At 53.1% G+C, this 16,318-nt stretch overlaps 1 protein-coding gene across 4 annotated transcripts; it reads left to right on the top strand.

The window, feature by feature from the left end:
- Positions 1-25: 25 nt before the first annotated feature.
- On the top strand, positions 26-15,581 carry HARS1 (histidyl-tRNA synthetase 1). Of its 4 annotated transcripts, none has more exons than XM_074915834.1 (13): positions 26-125; positions 995-1,084; positions 2,962-3,081; positions 3,276-3,368; positions 3,932-4,057; positions 6,092-6,199; positions 7,715-7,813; positions 10,389-10,482; positions 10,638-10,765; positions 10,866-11,108; positions 12,410-12,526; positions 13,878-14,024; positions 15,069-15,581. In XM_074915834.1, exons 1-13 carry the CDS (start codon positions 48-50, stop codon positions 15,126-15,128), a joined length of 1,503 nt encoding a protein of 500 aa, XP_074771935.1. In that variant the 5' UTR covers positions 26-47; the 3' UTR covers positions 15,129-15,581. The 4 variants fall into 4 exon arrangements, with proteins under 4 accessions (XP_074771935.1, XP_074771934.1, XP_074771937.1 ...); XM_074915833.1 differs by having other exon boundaries at positions 3,273-3,368; positions 15,069-15,580; XM_074915836.1 differs by lacking the exon at positions 6,092-6,199 and having other exon boundaries at positions 3,273-3,368.
- Positions 15,582-16,318: the final 737 nt, after the last annotated feature.

The following is a 16,318-nucleotide window of genomic DNA, read 5'->3' as shown; positions in this document are numbered from 1 at the left end:
GCAGGCGCAGGCTCCGGCCCGCGGCAGTGCGCAGGCGCGGGCCGGCCATGGCGGAGGAGGCGGCGGTGCGGGCGCAGGCCGAGGCGGTGCGGCGGCTGAAGCAGGACAAGGCCGATCCCGACGAGGTGCTGCTGGTCCCGGCGCCCGCCCGAGGGGCTGGGAAGGGGTTGGGGGGGCTTTGGGTATGGGGCTGCGGAGGGGCGGGCTTGAGGGTTGCTGGGAATGGGGTGCTGGGGGAGGACCAGTATGACTGGGAGCGGGGTGCTGGGAGACTAGTGTGACTGGGAGGGGAGGAGCTGCCCTGGGGAGAGGGGAGTTGGGACGCTGTGGGTGTTGGCATGGGGAAGAGTGTGTCGAGGGGAACTGGAGGCACTGGGCCCGAGAGAGGGCTGCTGAGTTCACTGGGATGTGGTTGAGGTTGCTGGGCTTAGGGGGAGGGTGCTGTGTGGAACTGGGAGTACTGGTGTAGGTGTTGCTGGGTTAGGGGTGGTGGCATTGGGGGAGATGGGAGTACTGGTGTGGGCTGGAGAGTGGAGGGGCTGAGGTGCCTGGGGAGAGGGAGAATGGGAACTGGCAGTAATGGTGTTAGGTTGGAGAGAAGGATGCTGAGGTGTGTTAGGATTAGGAGGATGCTGCTGGGGACTGCCAGTGCTGGGGTGCACATAGCAGGAGCTGGTGGTGCTGGGCTGGAGGGTGGTACAGAGACTGGTAGGATGGGAGGTGTGGGAGGCAGGTGTTGAAGGTAATGGAGGCCGTGGGGGTCAGAGAATGGTGGGGGTGCTGAGATTGGGGTGCTCGCAGTAGAAGCAGGGACTACTGGAGAGGAGCAGGGAGTGCCCCTCTGGTTACTGCGGGAGACTGGGAATAGTGGATATATTGAGGTTGGGGAGTCTGGGTGTAGTGGGAATGCTGGGGCTGAAACTACTGGGGAAAGCCTGTGGGTTGGGCCTGGCAGGTGGGCTTACCCCCAGCTCCCTCCTTGTTTCCTCTCCAGATTGCAAAGGAGGTGACAAAACTGCTGGAGATGAAGGCGCGTCTGGGGGGAGATGAGGGGAAACACAAGTTTGTGCTGAAGACCCCAAAGGTAACTTCCCCCAGCACGTGCACTCGCACACCTCTCTGTATGCACAACCTGCTCCTGTGCGCACACACACCCCACGCACCTGTGTGTGCAAAAGTATCAGCACGGACTTGCCTGCCTTTGTTCTCATTTCTGTTTCCATTTTAGCAGTAGGGGAGAGAGGGGTGAAAATATCCCTGACAGCATCTAAATTAGCACTACTAAATTAAAGACTTTCTGGTGCTTCTGTGACAAGCCAACCCCTAGTTGGCGTGGTCAGGAAATTAAATTAAATTCCCTTTTGGTCAAGCTTTATCGTAGCCACCCAGTGTGAGCCGTCTCATATCTGTTTGAATGGCGCTATCTGAAGTAAAGTCATGACTTGCATTGCCTTGATGAGTTTAGCGTTAGGACTCTTCAGCTCTTGTAGCAGCAACTCCACTAGTACCTGCAGATATTGGCTCTCATGGATCAAGGCTCCTCAGGCTGGTCCTGTTCCCTGTTAACCTGGACAGAGTGGATGAAGGTGCAGGGAGGCTGCGTGTGGTAGGTGGGAGTGCTGTGAATTGCAGCTCTGCTGGTGTGAGGGTCATTGTGGAAAAGCTGCAAAGCATAAGCCAGCCAAAGAAACCCAGGCAGCGTTTGCCAGGAACGTTCAGCACATGTTGAAATGTGGGGGGCAAGAAAAGTCTCATGGCTTTTGATCTTGCCTTAGTCTGTGGGGGGTTGGTAATTCCGTTTCCTGAGCAGATCTGGCTAGCTGCTGACATTTGTGTGTCCTCTTGCAGAAGGACCCTTCCTTCAGGGGTAGTTTTTCAGTCTCCAGGCCCCTGAGAATAGTGTCAATAATGCAGTTTATGCTGAAATTTTTTGTAACCTGAATGTTTCATCACTAGCAGCTGACCAGAGACCAACTGCACTTCCGTGCTGTGGCAGGGAAGGTTACAAATGTTGCTCACAAATAAAACAGTTTATGTTAATGCTACTGAATTAGCAAATGTCTCAAAACTGCCTCCCTTGTCCATTTCCTTTATTTTATGTTTTGGTAAATGTAATTGTGGTGTGAGACCTGGAAAGTGGAATGGTGTTTCACTGTTTAAAGATGGGGAGAGAGGATTTTGCAGCTCTGGGAATGCTAAGGAACCACAGCTTGGGTTTCCAGCCTTTCAGCCACGTCAGTGTACTGCTGAAAGATGCTCTTCACTGTGCGACCTGCAGGTGGGGTGTTACAAAGTGCCTGCTCTGCTCCCGCCTGCCTAAGTGCCAGTCCCTAGACAGTGAAAGTGGGAGGTCTAGTTAATTAACAGTGATTTATGTGTTGCCGAGAGCCTAGGTCATCGGAGTAATTCAGTGAATTTTAAGAGAAAAGAAATTAAAAGGGAGCAGAACCTCGCGAGCAGTAGATGGGCACTTCACAGGTATTGCACAGGAGATCATTTTTCTGTATGTGTGTTTGGAAATTGTAGAGCTGCTGGTTGTTCCATGGCTTCAAAGCATGCCTGTCCTCTGATTCCACCTCCCAGGGTGGCTCATTGTGCAGGGGTTTGGCTAGTATGTCTGAATCGGAGCTGTGGACAGATCCTAGCTGCACTGTCGTGCTCGAACGTACCGAACTCTGACTGTTGGATCTGTGTTAGCTCCTTTGTTTCCTGCATTGTGAAACTCCTGATGTAGATTTAGCTCTGCAGACCATGGCAGACTGTGTCTGAGCTGTGTCCTGATGTTTTCTAGTGGTTTTAGTGCTGTGTTTTACCACCCTGCCCAATATCTGCTGTCTGCACCTGATCTCTCTGGTTTTGTTAGCAGTGTGATAGCTTCTTCACATTGCCTCTCACGTCTGTCTCCACTGCATGCCTCTAACCCAATGTCTCCTTTGCTCTTCTTTCCCTACCTCGCCCCAGGGCACACGGGACTACAGCCCCAAGCAAATGGCCATTCGTGAGAGAGTCTTCAATGCGATCATCACCTGCTTCAAGCGCCATGGAGCGGAAGTCATTGACACGCCGGTGTTTGAACTGAAGGTGAGTGAGGACACAGGGGCTTGGCTGAGCTGATGAGGATCCTGTAGTTGAAATCTTGCAATGTGTTGAGGGCCGAGTTTTCGTCTTCCATTTCCTAGGTGTCCTCCCTTTCTCTCCTTGTTTTCTGTGTGTTCTAGGGCTGATCCCCTCTCACTGAAGATGCTGTTTGTTCCTGTGTCCTTTTGTTGTAGGAGACACTGACAGGGAAATATGGTGAAGACTCGAAGCTCATCTACGATCTGAAAGATCAAGGAGGAGAGCTGCTGTCCCTGCGCTACGACCTGACAGTATCCTGCCACAGCCAGTGCTGCGGGGTCTTGTCACCTCTGCTGCCCTGCTTTTGGGGCAGTGGGGCAGTACTGCCCAGAGAGGGGAGGACAGTCTCTTGGCTCTGACCCTGTACCCACAGGGAGAGAGTGAGCAGGCATGTGGTTCAGCGGGTGCAGAACCCTTTCTCAGTTATTAACTGTATGTTGCTTCTGTTTGGCAAAGTAACGCTCGTATGTAGAGGTAAGGATAATCTGTACTAAGTGGGGTTTCTCCTGCAGCAGGGTACCCAGTCTAGGCTGCTGCGGAACACAGCCTGCATGAGACTGAGATCTAGCCTAAAGTGGTGCTGGAAGACGCCTACAGGGACACTTACTGGCAGCGTGTGTGGGCCATGTCTTGGACAGTTGTGAAGACTTGGGGAGCTGTGGCAAGTCCAGCATCTCTTAACAGTTGCTTTGGCCCGTGGGCATATGCCACGCTGCTGGGTGTCAGGGAGATAGTGAGGCCTCAGCGCTGCCTGCAACTGATAACTGGGCGGGGTCATCCCTCCTTGTTCCCATCCTTAACCCTACCCTCTCAGGTGCCTTTTGCTCGCTATTTGGCGATGAACAAGATCACCAACATCAAGCGCTATCACATTGCTAAGGTGTACAGGCGGGACAACCCGGCCATGACCAGGGGCCGCTACAGGGAGTTCTACCAGTGTGTGAGTTTGGCCGTTGACAGGGGTGCTGCTGAGTGAGGCTGGGCAGCAGTTGTGGGGATATAGCACTGTAAGAAATTTAGAACCAAAGGCTGTGTTACCCTGCAGCAGCCTTCCCTGTGGCTGTGCAAAGCTCAGGTCAATCCACTAATGATCTCCTTAGTGTACCCTTGTGGGTGTGAAAAACAGTTTGAGAGGGGGAGAGTGAGGACGATGGCTGTGACATGGGGTGCTCGTGTGTCAGAGAGCTTTGTAATACAGCCTCCACGTATCTGGTTGGCTTTGCACTGTGAATGAGGGCATCTCCTTGCTCCATCCCAGGAGCTTGCCAGCCTGGTGGAGGGTAAGAATCTCCTGATCCCAAATCTGGCAACAGCTGCACTCGTGGGTGTGTTAGCAGGACACACGAATCAGGCAAGTAACTCGGCTGTAGCATATGCTACTTCTGTCCTCAGCTTGGCCAATCTTTATTTCAAAGGAAGGGAAAAACCCAGAGGACAAATTATAGAACAGGTAAGAAAGCAATTTCCTTTGTGGCTTTCTCAGACGAGTGTGGTAGCCCCAAGGAATGGCTTTGTTCCACTGTACAAATTCCTGTTTAAGAATATTCCTGTTCGTACAACCCCTGTGAATACCTTCCAACTCCAGCTTGCTGAGTTCCCATTTTCAGACAACTTGGGGTCTTTGCCTGCTGTCCGTTCTGAAAGACTGTTCCAAGATCCCACTCCTAGTATAGCTAGAAATAGTCTTTAATATCCAGGCTAAACTTGTTTTCCCTTGTGCCAGTGCAGCTCTTTAAATGGTAGCTGTCATCGCGTGATATGGATTCTTCTCCTTTCCCAGACAAAGATTTGGGAAATGTTTAGAGAAATTTTCCCTTCCTTAGGCCACCTAAATCAAGTTCTGTTACCTTTTCTCCCTGGAGATGCTTTGCTTCTTTGCTCAGCCTAGTAGCTTTTTCTGCATCTTTTCTTAAATACAATTCACCAATCCTTAGTTGGGTTTTTTTCAGTGACGTTTCACCTATGCCACGTACAGTGGCAGCGGCACTTTCCTCACTACCAGACTTTGCCCAGCTTCTACGGGGATTGCATCAGCCTTTCCTGCACTCAGCTAACTGGGGATTAACTGATGTGATCTCTTTTTTCCTCCATTGCCCCGATTTATTTTGTAAGCTTGGTGATGCCATGTTGAAATTTACCCACTTAATTAAAATTATTCCTGTACTCAAAATCTAACTGAAGACTTTGCCTTTGGGGATTCATAAATGGGAGTCAGATAATAGATCTCTTGTTGCTTCTGTGTTTTATTCGTCTCTGAACACTGCTGTTGTCTTTGCTGTCTTCCAATTGTGGGGTACCAGCCTATTAAAACGTCTTGCTGCCAGGCTTTAGCTCTGCGTGCTAGTTCATCTGGTAATCTCTAGTGGAGACCACTTGCGCTTTCTGATTTATTTTTCTGTATTGGCAGTTGAAACTAGTTTTGCCTCAGTTGAGATTGCTTCTTTTATCATCTTTCCTGATCATTAATTTGATTGGCATCCTAAGAATCAAGGCAAAGCATCTGACATTTAGGTCATACCACGTAATAAGTAGTTTTCTTCTCCCCTTCCTGTTTCCTTTGTTCTATTTATTTACTGCTGATGATTGCTCTGATGTCTCCTTTCTGTTGTTTTTCAAGGATCTCTGTTTCAAAGGGTATCACACAGTAAACTGCTGTGTCAGAGGCAGGGAGCAGGTCACACGCCTCCAGAAGCAGAAGGCAGAGGGAAGCAGAATTCTTGCAAACTGTCTGCACTGGCCACAACGTAGTATACAAACTCTCTGCAGTGCAGTGGACACGAGAGCACTGATGTTTGAAAGAGGGTCATACCCACATTCTGTCCCTTCTGGATCCTATTGGCGAGGGCTAGTGCTCCCTTATATCCCATTTCTGTTACTTCCTGTAATCAAACTGCTGTTAACAGCAGAGTTGGAGCTGTATTGCTGCAGCCACACTAGTGTGCTGAATTGTTCACTGCTTTTTCCTGTGCCCCAGGATTTTGACATCGCTGGCCAGTTTGACCCAATGATTCCTGATGCCGAGTGTCTGAAGATCGTACATGAGATTCTGAGTGACCTGCAGCTCGGGGACTTCCTCATTAAGGTGAGACCAGGCAGGTTTCTCTGCCATGGTGGGAAGCAGTGGCATTGTTCCAGTGCCTTTATGTAGCAGCACCTGTTCCCACTCTGATGCCCACTGAGGCCTGATCCTGAACTTCATCCTGCCTCTGCCTCCTCATGCTGTACAAGCTAAAAGGCTGGGCCTCAGCTCAGACTTGCCTTTAGCTGGGAATGCAAGGAGGTTTCCTGAGGCTGCAGTTAACAGAGTTTTCTCCAGCACTAACCACATTTCCCTGCAAAACATCCAGCAGCCAATGAACCAGGTGACTGTCACATTCACTACCTGCAGTAAAACACAGGCTCTGCCCAGGATCCCTGCCTTTGTCCCCACTCCCAGTGTCCCCTTCATAGGGACATCAGCTTGGTGTGTGCACTGTGTTCTCTGCAGACTCCTGCCTTCCCACCAAGTCCTTTCTGGGGCTGAGGCCTCTTCCAGAAGAGTCGTGCCCTAGTGTAGGTTGAGCTTGCTGTTTGCTTTGAAACACCTCTGTTATCTTGGTGTGGCAGAAAATGGTGGTGGGTGTGCAGGTCAGGCAGGATGGGGAAGGGTGTAGAGCAGCAGGAGAGCGATGGGTAGGAGTGTGTGATGTGCAGTAGAGTGGTGGGATCTCTGAGAGGGACCTGGAGCTGGGTTGTGGCTGGGCTCTGCAGGGGTGAGCAGTGAGGGCTGGGCGTTGTGCTCCTGTGTGCAGCTCCCCCCCACCACTGGGTAGGGGAGCATTTACCTGCCCTTGAACCTGTCTGGGATGAGCTGAAGAGCTGTGCACACGAACTGCCTGTCCAGCTACTGTGTGTCTGGGCAGGGGTTAAAGCAGATGCCTTTGAGGATGAGAAGGCATCCCTGCAATGGGGAACAGTAAAATAACCTGCCTGCAGTTATTCTTGCCTTCCATGAGCCACTGTCTGGTTCATGTTGATGCTGGAGGATCAACAGACTTTTTTTCTGTCTAATTTAATTGTAGATGTTCTCTCTGCCTATGGAAATTCTGAATCCAGCTGAGCCTTTGGCCTCAACTACATACTGTTACAGAGCACAGTTAAACTATGGAATTCACTATACTATCAAAAGAAAAAAATTCCTTAGTGAGGTTTTAACATAATCATCTGATTGTTGTCCCTTTGTTCTTACACTGAGAGCAGGGTAGTACATTGAATTAATCTCCTTAGTCCACAGTCTGTTCCTGAGCTGGTTTTATGTGTCCACATGAGAGGACTCATAGACCTTATTGATTTTTCTTCTCTGTGTGGCTCTAGAAGGAGAATGTGATAGCTCTGCCCAGACTTGGGAGGAGTCAGTTGTGCTAGCTGGCCTGCTGTGGGCAGAGAGGCAGCTTAGCTCCCTGGGAATGGGAGAGAGACAAAAATTGCAAACAGCAAAAAATCTTGGCAGACATCTGCTAGTTTTTTCTTCCATGCTTAAAATAGAGAGGAGAGAAACTGGCCACAGCTGAAGCATCTGTTTGAGTTCATAGTTAATGACTTGCTCCCTCTCTCCCAGGTCAACGATCGGCGCATCCTTGATGGGATGTTTGCAGTTTGTGGTGTCCCAGACAGCAAGTTCCGAACGATCTGCTCCACTGTTGACAAACTGGATAAGGTACGGGCTGGAGCCCTGGGCTGCAACTGCTGCTGCTGGAGTTTCAGTGAGTCTCTGTCCCTCTGGGCTGCTCTTACCATGGTCCATGAGAACTGGCTGCAGAATTTTGATAAACATCAAGTTGTTCCCCACTTTCTCTGGAAAGAAGGCATGCAGGGCAGAGAGTCACATAGGAAAACTGGATCCTAAGCTTTCTTCTCCAGTATCCCATGAGGTCTTGACAAATGGAAAGGATGGAGGGAAAAATGCTCTTCACATGGAAGGTTCAGCATCTCAAATGTTGGCCTTCTTAAGGTGCTGCTGCTTATGAACCAGGATGAAGAAGACCTGCCCCCGGACTTGGCCAGGGCACTGAAAAGCCTTTTCAAATACATCAGGTTTGGCTGGGTGGTGTGAGGAATCGCAGTTGTGTCTTGGAATCATAGAATAGCCAAGATTGGAAGGGATCTTGAAAGGTCATCTGTTCCAACCTTTACTAAAATTTCAGACATCAGTTCCAAGGCAAATGTGACATAAATGGTAAATCTCTGTGGTAATGCAGGAGTAGAGCAGTGCAGTCACAAGTTACAGTCTGTAACCATAGTCTGTTAGCAGCGAGCCTGCAGGTGACAGGGCCTAGTTAAATGGAAATCCCCAGGAGAACAGGCTGCCAGAGTTGCTGTGTTGTCCAGGACCCTATTCATAAATACTGTCCTGCAAGCTGGTGCTGCTCTTGGTTGGTGATGGGATGTCTGGCATCCCTCTGAGGACACCGAGTCTGCAGTGTGTGTGTGTGTGTTGCTGACCAGGCTGTTTCAGTATGATCAGGGCTCCACTGGACAGTGTGTGCCTCTGACTATTTGTTGGACCCTCAAGAGGTAGTGAGGAGCAGCAAGGAGAAGCGAGGTGGACGTGCATGGACAAGGTTTCTATATTTTACCTGGAAGCAGAGAAAAGGATTTGGAGTGAGAAGGAGTAAGAGATTAGAAACACAGACCTGAAAAATAATCCAGCAGCACATTCCTGCCTCTTGGGCAGGAAAGGGCTGGTGTGTTTGGTGTTTTGCTGCACTGTGTGTCCCCACAGTGTGTCTTCACATTCATCTGTGGCTGCTCTCAGTGCAGGCATGTTTTGCTAGAAACAGAGCTCCTTGATGCTGTCCTGGACTGTGCAGCATTCTAGCAGGGCAGACACCATGACAAGGGACAACATGCTACTCGATGCCACAGTCTCTCTTCCCGGTGCTGTGAGGTTGTGGTAGCCCACCCTGTGTCTCCTGGTCACTTCATTCACACCTCTGCTGCTTTGGGCCTATAGCACAGGTACTTCTATAAAACACACTTTGTGTAGACATGACTTAACTCAGGTTTGGTGTGACACAGAACAGCTGCTCCTGTAAGACATAAGGCAGGAGGTATGTGTCTAGCAAGCTGCCTCAAGAGCACTGGCTGTTGTAACAGTTTCTAAGGGATTCAGGCCCTTATGTGGCCCTTTGGGAGGAGAGAAAGTTTCCATTGTACATACAACTTTTTATTTGCAGCCGATTGTCTTGACTGTAGGCCCTAGTCAGATATAAAGATGCTAGAGATCAGTCTATAAATGTGTATACAGCCCTTCACTAATAGCTAAGGAAGAGGAACCTTAAAATGAAGTGTAATCAGTTTTATTGGCTTGGGATCCAAAGTAGAATTTGGAGGCAAATTTCTGTCTGTGTGTTCAGAGTCATGCAGGTGATGCTGACTGCTTAAAGGAGTGCTCCTAACCTTCCTGTGAAAAGCTGCTAAACAAAGTGGCCTCGTATCTTGTCTCGATTATTCATGTTGCTTTGTTCAAGAATGAACTGTGTTTTCCTCTGAAGGCCTTGTCTGATGGTCAGATGAAGTCAACTAGAAGAAAGTTTTCTTAAAGTCCTGCTAGCAGTGAGATCTATTGCAAAGGCATGACCAGAATGCGGGTGTGTGCATGGAAAAGCAATAGTAAGGGAGGACTGGGCTTTTCTAGAATGGGTTAATTTCCTTGTTTTCATATTGAAATGCTGTGATTTATCTCAGTGCAGCTGGATGTGATCAAGACTCTGTTCTCCTTGATCCCATGACCAGTGGGAAAAGAGCATATTCTGCTTACATTGGGTTTTTGCATCACCCAGCCATCTTGCACCTTCCCAGGTGGTAGGCATAACCAGCAACACTTTCTTCAGTAGTATCTATGACCAAGTACCTAACCAGGGAAACCACGGCAGCAAGACATCTCTCAAACCTGGTGCGTTTAAAGTACTGATGCTTGATTCTGGCCAGAGATCAAAACCAAAGTAATTGTCCCAGGGCTTCAAGTTTTTGGGCAGCTTTGCTGACTGCAGGGCTGGGATACAAACAGACTCTGCAGAGGTACAAGAAAGGGAATTATGACCCCACGACCATGCTCTGACAGCATTTGATCTGCTGTTTCTCTTATGCACCTCTGCACCATGCTGTCACTGCTGGGGATCTGTTGAGGGCAGATATGTCTGTTCATCTGTATTGGGCAGGACCACCAGAGCCCTTCCCAGGAGAGACCATATCCCTGGGGCAACGCCTGATGTTACTTTCTCTGCTTGCAGATGCCATGGGAAGAAGTGAGGAGTGAGATGGTAGGAGAGAAGGGGCTCTCTCCTGAGGCTGCAGATCGCATCGGGGAGTACGTCCAGCTCCACGGTGAGCGCTGCAGGGTCGAGCCCTTGGCCTTGCTCCTCCAGGCCAGGCGGGAGGGCCGGTGACGGAGGGGCACAGGGCAGCACACACGGCTGGCCGGGCCCGTTGTGGCGGGGGCTGCTGCAGTGGCAGACCCGAGGCCTGGCTCGTTTCCGCAGGTGGCCTGGACCTGATTGAGCGGCTTCTCCAGGACCCAAAGCTGTCCCAGAACAAGCTGGCCAAGGAGGGGCTGGGGGACATGAAGCTGCTGTTTGAGTACCTCACCCTGTTTGGCATCACGGGGAAGGTGAGGAGGGGCAGAGGCAGGAGGGGGTGCTGCCCTCGTGGCCGGGCAGCCTGGGCCCCCCAAGTTCACCCAGCGACGGGGCTCCCCTTGTGTCCTACAGGTCTCTTTCGACTTGAGCCTGGCGCGGGGGCTGGACTATTACACGGGGGTCATCTACGAGGCTGTCCTGCTGCAGCAGGAGAACGACCATGTGGAGGATCCCGTCAGCGTGGGGAGCGTGGCTGGAGGTGGTCGCTACGACGGGCTGGTGGGGATGTTTGATCCCAAGGGACGGAAGGTGCCCTGTGTAGGGGTCAGCATTGGGATCGAGCGGATCTTCTCCATCCTAGAGCAGAGAGTGGAGGTAGGTGCCTCTGATGCTCAACTAAGCATAGAGAAAGAGCAAGGATTTAGATCTTCCCCATGTACACCTAGTCCAGCAGATGCTGAAGTGAGTCTTCCTTGCTGCAGTCTTCGGTGGAGAAGCCAGCCAGGCCTCTACTGTGCTCTACAGCAGGAGTTAGAACCAGGACACAATCTCCGATTTTCTCTTGCTTGGGAGATCTTCTGTGGGGCTCCCACTGCAGACAAGGCCCTTTTTCCACCAGCTCTCAGACATGCCTTGTTTAGCTGCAGCAGGAGGGGGCACTTTAATCCTCAGCAGTACCAGGTACCCGGGTCAGGTGCCTTAGTGTTCCCCACTGCGTTAGGCATCTGCATGACCCTGTGTCCTTGGCAGAGCAGCTCTGCTCTGCAGGGCTGTGGGAGACAGCAGCCTCACACGTCTGCTTGCCCTGCCCAAGGCACTACAGAGACCAGGCAGGGATCAGACATCCCGGGGCAGGGAGCGCAGTGCCTCTCTAGGTTTCCCAGATACCTTTTTTTTTTTATTCCCTCCTCCTCAGAGTTGCTGTACCAATGTATTGTCCTCCGTCCCATTTAATGGGTGTTACATAGGCCTTTGTAGGCTCCCAAAACACTGCCATACATTTTCCTCCCCCAGAGGCGTGTTGTGAGGAGTTCTCTATTGGCAGCCAGACACAATTGGGATTTCTAAGTGGAAGCTGAATTCTTCCCCCACCACCCCCAGTCTTGGTCAGGTTTGTTCCTCTGCAGGTGACCTTTTAAAGGCTTTTCCCTGCAGCAAAAGCAGCAGCAGGAAAATGCCACTTTGACTATCCAACATCAGTTATGAGAGCTCCTGACAGTGCTGGAGCATCTCCACTTGCTGCTGTTAATTTAACCCCTAGTTACCAGCTCAGCTGTAGAACAAGCAGCTGCTTCTGTCCAGCTTCTGTTGGGCTTGCTGCTCCCGAGCTGCTCGGAGCAGATCTCTGGGAGGCCCTTGTGTGTGGAGGAACAGTCTCTAGAAGTGTGTCTCTAGTCTCAGTCTCCAGTTTCTTGGGTGATGAGGAACAGTCTGCTCACACCTGCAGCACAGGAGAGAGGCTGTGTTATGCCCCCATCATGGAACAACCACAGAAGATGAGATTCTGCTCCAGAGAGGCCTCCCTGACTCTCCTGAGTTTATGCTCTTCACCCCAACTGAGCCTGATCCTCTTCATTGCTAAATTGATGGGCCTGGGGTGGTGACCTGTCTTGCCCATAGGGTCTTGGATATCTCTGTATGTTCATGAAATTTTTTGAGTCTTGTCCTCTCTCTAGGCCTCTGAAGAAAAGATCAGGACAACAGAGACACAGGTGCTGGTGGCCTCTGCTCAAAAGAAGCTCCTTGAAGAGCGGCTGAAACTAATCTCCGAGCTGTGGGATGCTGGAGTAAAGGTATGATCAGGTGATGGCAAAGTCAGGAGCTGCCTGGTCTGTTCTCTGTGCAAGGAATGGACCAGATCTGGCTTTGCTTTGGGAAGGAGCAGTCATAGGGAGAAGGTGAGCAGCAGACTGCCTTCCTGAATGGAGTTTGCCTCTTCTTGGTGTCCTGAATCAGGTTTTCTCAAGGAAGGGCAGGGCAGCACGACTTGGTTAGCCCTGTAACACTGCAGGGGCTGCTCTGTCTTTTACCTCAGGACAGATTCCCAAAGCAGGCCACACTCCAGCCTCTGCTGCATGGTAGCTGGGATACCATGCTGCTGCCAACAAAAAGTAAAAAAAATGCAGAGCTTTGCAAGAAAGGGAGAGTGAGGCCAGGGAGGAACCTGGGCTGTTTTCTGCAGGCCAAAGGCAAGCTGTGTGGCAGGGCCCCGCTCCCTGACTGCTGCGGGCAGGCTCCCTTGATGGCTGAGTGGAGGAGAACACGTGGGTGCTCTGCTGGGCTCCTGACCCTGTTGGGACACCACAGGTGTCACAGAATCATCTGGGTTGGAAAAGCCCCTGAAGCTCCTCCAGTCCAACTATGAACCTCACGCTAACCGTTCCCAACTGCACCAGATCCCTCAGCGCTGGCTCAGCCCGACTCTTCAACCCCTCCAGGGATACCGGGGACTCCCCCCCCTGCCCTGGGCAGCCCATTCCAACGCCCAACAGCCCCTTCTGCACAGAAATCCTTCCTCAGAGCCAGCCTGACCCTGCCCTGGGCAGCTTGAGGCCATTCCCTCGGGGCCTGGCGCTGGCTCCTTGGCTCAACAGACTCATCCCCCCTCTCTGCACCCTCCTGTCAGGGAGCTGTAGAGGGCCATGAGGTCTCCCCTCAGCCTCCTCTTCTCCAGACTAAACCCCCCCAGTTCCCTCAGCCGCTCCCCAGCAGACCTGTGCTCCAGACCCTGCACCAGCTGCGTTGCCCTTCTCTGGACAAGTCATTCAGTGGCATTTTTGGGGTGAGGGGCCCAAAACTGAACCCACTCATCAAGGTGTGGCCTCACCAGTGCCGAGTACGGGGGTCAGATCCCTTCCCTGTCCCTGCTGGCCACGCTAGTGCTGATACTTCAGCCCTGGTCTGACACAGACTGGAGCTAATGACCTGGTGCTTTCCCAGGGTATGCAGTGTCTTGTAACTCTGAGCTGTGCTGTGTTACTTGTTAGCTGTAATGCTCAGCCTTCTCCATTAGCCCATCATCTCCTGACACCCCCACACTTACCAGATAGCAATTAGCAGACTGGCCCAGCAACACCTGGTTGAGGCGGTGCAGAGAAGCAGGCCAGTGCTGATCCATGGTGGTGTGCTCTGGTTCTCTTCCAGGCAGAAGTGCTGTACAAGAAGAACCCCAAGCTGCTGAATCAGCTGCAGTACTGCGAGGACACGGGCATCCCTCTTGTTGCCATTGTGGGTGAGCAGGAGCTCAAGGATGGAGTCGTCAAGCTGCGGGTCGTGGCAACCAGGGAAGAGGTGAGGCCTGCAGTAGCACGGTGTGAGGGGGACTGGCCACTTCACCCTTCGTCCCAGCTCAGGCCAGCCCTCCAGACCCATCCGTACCCTGCTCTGCAGCAGTGCCGTCGGGCTGTACATAGCAAGGTGGCTTTGCTGGCCCACATTTTGAGTGTGGTGCCTAAAGGGGAGATGAGAGGAGTAAGGCACTTGCACCTGATGCGAAAAGCCTCCAAGGCCTAAAGCTGCTTAATGCAGGAGGTGCGGTGAGGGGAAGGCTCCCTGCATGCAGTAGGCAGAGGGTCACGAGCCAGGGCTGGCAGACTCGAGGTGAGGCCTGTGGACTGAGGCTGGTGGCCTTGGGGGTATGTTTTTGGAGACTGGGTGAGATGAGTTTCCTCAGCTTGTCTTGGCATGCTGTGGAGTGCGTGCCCTGGTCTCAGTTTGCCATCAAGCCCCCTATAACAGGGTCTCAGCATTTTACACATCAGCTTCCTCATTAGATCTTTTCAAGCAGTGGTCTCTCCAGCAACTCCTAACACCTCACATTCCAGTTCCTTGCCCCGTGCAGTTTCCTGAAGCACTTGTCCCCAGTTCTGGAGAATTTCCCATCAGGTGACCTTGAAGTTCCAGCTGTTCCTCAGTTCAGGAGCCTGGCACACGGAGGGGCGATGCGGTGGCCCTGTGGCTGCTTGTGCTTCCCATCCAGGCTGTGGGACCGTTGCAGAAGGTCCTGGAGGTGCCCCCTTGCAATGAGTGGGACCAGTGCTGACTGGTTTTGGCTTTGGAACCGGTAGGAAAGAGTGGGAAGAGCATCTTTCTTGTGATCATTGGGCAGGAGAGGGCTTGGCAGGGTTGCAGGCAGGTGCCTGCTCTCACAGGTTCAGCTCTGCATGTGCTGCAGCCCCCTCGATCCCCGCAGAGGGACTGGTGACAGCAGCTCGGTGTGATCTCCCCAGACACAGGGTGCATGCAGTGTGGGCCATCCCTCTGGGACTAGAGAAGGTCACGATACGTCAAGCTGCTTGTCTTGTATTGAAGCAACTTTGTGCTCCCCTTGTGTAGGTCAACGTTCGCAGGGAGAGCCTGGTTGAGGAGATCAGGATGCGAACGAGCCGGCCTTAACCCCCTTCCAGACATGTCTCCTCGTTCATTGGATTCTGGCTGACAGATTTCCTCCTGTAAATGCCTTTGGTGGGTCATGTAGCAGCGGCTGCAGGGTTGGGGGGGGGGGGCCTTTGAAGGCTGTATTTATTCTTGTCTTGCGCCCTCCCTTTCCCGGCGGGAGCAGAGAGGCTGCCCTGACTCCTACGACATGCCCTGGTCTTGGAGTATGGCGCTGTCAAGACGTTTTGCAAGTGGCTGTGCTGTCCCTGCCGTGACACACGCAGCCTGTGCTGGCAGCAGACCCCGGGGTCTTGGCTGCAGCTTCTTGTTCCTGTCGCTTTTAATAAACATCCCGCCCTGTCTCCCTGCTCAGGCTGCAGGGAGGTGACCTTATCCCAAGCAAAATGTAAAGGTGCAGCTCCCAGAGACATAATAAATCTGTCTGCCCTGCTCCCGTGACTCCTGTCCCTCCTTTCCGCTTGGGGCAGGGCTTTGCTCACCTGCCTCGCCGAGCCACGGCTGGGCCTTAAACGTCACGGGGGATGTTTCTCAGCATCGCGCTCAGCTTCGTGCCACGAGCCAGGTCGGTTTCTTTTCGGTTTTTTAACCCCGCGGCTTTCTGGCGTGGGAGCGGAGCGCCGGGGCGGGCTCTGCCGCGGGTCCCCGCTGCCCCGCCCGGGGCGGAGCGGCCGCGGCGCCATGGGCGGAGCTGGAACCTTCCAGATCCCGGCGCGGGCGGGCAGGAGGAGCGGCGGCGGCGATGGAGGCGGAGGTGGGCGCCGTCGCGGGGCGGCCCGGCGCTGCCGGGGGCGGGGGGGGGGCGCCGGTACGGAGCACGGCTCACCTCGCGGGGGGGTGGACGCGAGGGGGGGTCTCTCGGGGAGTCCCCGGGGCCGTCGGGCGGGGACAGGAGCCCCCGAGAGCCGTCTCGGTGCGTGGCGCAGCGGCGGGCGGCGCTGGGCCCCATCCCGGCCCGGAGCCGCCCCATCCCACCCCTTCTCCCCGCCGTGAGCAGGCGCTGGCGGCCCCGGTGCCTCGTGGAGACCGCGGGGATGTGGATGGGCCCCGGTAGCACTGAACCGGCGGCGGTTTAGCTGGGCTCTGCTGGGGAAGAGCTGGGTCCTGCCTCTCCCAAGAGCCCCGGCACCTCCCCGCACCCCCCGACCGGGAGCTGCAGCACCCCCAGCCGTGGGAGCTGCAGAGCCATG

Source organism: Athene noctua, chromosome 12, assembly GCF_965140245.1.
Source record: "Athene noctua chromosome 12, bAthNoc1.hap1.1, whole genome shotgun sequence".
Lineage (NCBI taxonomy): Eukaryota > Metazoa > Chordata > Aves > Strigiformes > Strigidae > Athene > Athene noctua.
The sequence above is the reverse complement of the archived record's forward strand: the minus strand, read 5'-3'. Positions and strand labels throughout refer to the sequence as shown.

Coding starts and splice junctions, on each gene's coding strand:
- HARS1 (XM_074915833.1), top strand. CDS start 48: ATGGCGGAGGAGGCGGCGGTGCGGGCGCAGGCCGAGGCGGTGCGGCGG. Junction 1,085..2,961: donor TTGTGCTGAAGACCCCAAAG/GTAACTTCCCCC, acceptor ACCTCGCCCCAG/GGCACACGGGACTACAGCCC. Junction 10,483..10,637: donor GGAGTACGTCCAGCTCCACG/GTGAGCGCTGCA, acceptor TCGTTTCCGCAG/GTGGCCTGGACCTGATTGAG.